This window comes from Lucilia cuprina, chromosome 4, assembly GCF_022045245.1.
Source record: "Lucilia cuprina isolate Lc7/37 chromosome 4, ASM2204524v1, whole genome shotgun sequence".
NCBI lineage: Eukaryota > Metazoa > Arthropoda > Insecta > Diptera > Calliphoridae > Lucilia > Lucilia cuprina.
The window spans coordinates 11,383,341-11,385,523 of NC_060952.1; the positions used below are offsets into that span (position 1 = coordinate 11,383,341).

Sequence of the window (2,183 nt, forward strand, 5' to 3'; positions counted from 1 at the left end):
ATCGGTATACTTTAAGGTGGGTATTGGACCAATATTTTTGTATGTTACAAACATCAGCACAAACGTATAATACCCTCCCCACTATAGTGGTGTAGGGTATAAAAACGACAAACCGTATATTCCAAAGGCGAACACAACATGATGCCGATAACCTAATAGGAAAATTCCTATTGGTCAGCATAGTAAGTAGTAGAAGATCTGATCAACAATAAGACAGTAATTCCAAAAATTGTGTAGAAAAATTGAGTTCCTACAATTTTTTTTCATGATACGTTGTATAAAATGAGTTTTAAAATATTTATGTGTTCTTGTAAGAATAAATTCATGAATTCAGTCAAAAATCTCAATCATTTGTTAAAAAGATTATATTGTAGCAAAAGTCAGGTTTGCAGGTTTGAGTGTAAATTATTCACTTACTGAATTTTGTGGTTTTTCATATTTTGATAAAAACCTGTAAATTGTTTTAGAATATACAACAAACTTTTTTATAGTTTGCTTTAAATTAAAATCATATTAATATATACTTAAATAATAATAATTTTATATTTAAAAAGCAAAAGCATTATAATTAGTATTGCACTGCTGTTTTAGTGAAAACTTTAAATAATTATTTTAATTTTAACTGTGCAAGTGATTAGAAATTTTTAAATAGTTTATTATATTTTTCAAAGTTTTTAATGTGCAAGTGATAAAAAGAATTCTTATTTTATAGCTTAACAGAAACAGTGCTATTAATTAAAATAAAAAGATATACATATGTACATTAAGTGCTTTTTTTTCTTAAATTTAAAGCTAAAATTGTAATTAAAACTAAAACATATTTCTATTTAGACAAAGAAACAGTTTTTCTAAGTAAATTAGAATTTTAGTTTAAGGTTGATTGGTTTTTTTAATTTTTTTGGTTAGAAACTCTTTTGAAAAGCAACATGCTAAGTAGTTTATTTGATTAAATTATTGCAAATATTCAATAAAAACTATTTATATATTTGTAATATTACTCGTACTTACTTTCTGTATGAACAACTGGACCCGAGGGATGTTTAACACCGCCACTACTACTGCTGCCACCCGAAGAAGCTCCAGACAAGGAAGCAAACTTGCCAAAGGGATGACCACCGCCGCCGCCACTGGGTATAGGTTGTAGTTTACTCTGAGCTGAGTTAATAATGTATTTGCCAACATCGGTAACTTTATCACCCGAAGCAGCCACAACTTGACCACTGGCACTTAAAGCATAACCACTGCCCTTAATCAATTGACCCTTAAGGGCAGTAACGCCTCCCGTTATAGCCTTAACGGCTTGGAATATGGTATTGAGTACGGTTTTCTTTAAAGACCAAGGATTATACTCCACAGAATTGCCCTAAATTAACAAACATTATTTCGAAATATAATTTTAATTTAACTTAAATTATTTCTTCAAACTTACATGATGACCATCTCCGCCATATGATTTATAGCCATAACCTCCACCACTACTACCGCCCGAGCTGCCCGACGCTATAGAAGCAGAGGCATGACCCAGACTAGATAAGAAACCTTGTTTTAAATGTAGCGCATAATCTGCACTACCACCCCCTGAACGTTTCTGTAGCTGTGAATCTTTATCACTGGCCGCCAAATCACTGTCCACCGTTACATCATCCAGTGAAATTGTCTTCTCCTCGGCCTCTGTTGGATATGAGCGTGTCAGCAATGGCAGCGTTAGTAAAAGCAAATATAAATACTGGAAATTTTTAAATAAAATAAATTTTCTTGTTAAATTCTCTTTGGCAATCATATTCATTATGTAATATGTGTTTTAAGTCTGCACAATTAGTATGTATGTGTGTGTGTGTGTTTTTTCTATTGCATGCTGCTTACTGCCTGGTTTTGTCACGTATTAAACATTATGCCTCATTTCGTTGAAAGTGTTGTCTTTTATTTTATTTAACAAAAACCAAACAACTTTTTGTAAAATTTTACTTTAAATGGGAATGTATGCCAATGGCAGTATGTATGTCTTTTACATTTGTCAACTAGTTGCAAGAGTTGGTAATTTGTAATTTATTAAGTGTTGACAAAAAACTTGGTCTATACCAGAGGAATCCTATTATTTGTATATAAAGAAATTGTTAACATTTGTTTGTTTTTGGATATTACAACTTATGGACGTCACAACATATACAATGATTGATAAAGCG

At 31.2% G+C, this 2,183-nt stretch overlaps 1 protein-coding gene across 1 annotated transcript in view; it reads right to left on the reverse strand.

The window, feature by feature from the left end:
- The window catches only part of LOC111690168 (keratin, type I cytoskeletal 9), an 11,010-nt gene extending 9,209 nt beyond the window's left edge, over window positions 1-1,801 (reverse strand). Inside the window, exons 1-2 of the mRNA XM_046948128.1 lie at window positions 1,430-1,801; window positions 1,009-1,363 (exon numbers count right to left, since the gene is read on the reverse strand). Coding sequence (XP_046804084.1) covers window positions 1,009-1,363; window positions 1,430-1,786 — 712 coding nt within the window. The 5' untranslated portion in view covers window positions 1,787-1,801. The remainder of the gene's footprint in view (window positions 1-1,008; window positions 1,364-1,429) is intronic.
- Between the last annotated feature and the right edge of the window lie 382 nt (window positions 1,802-2,183).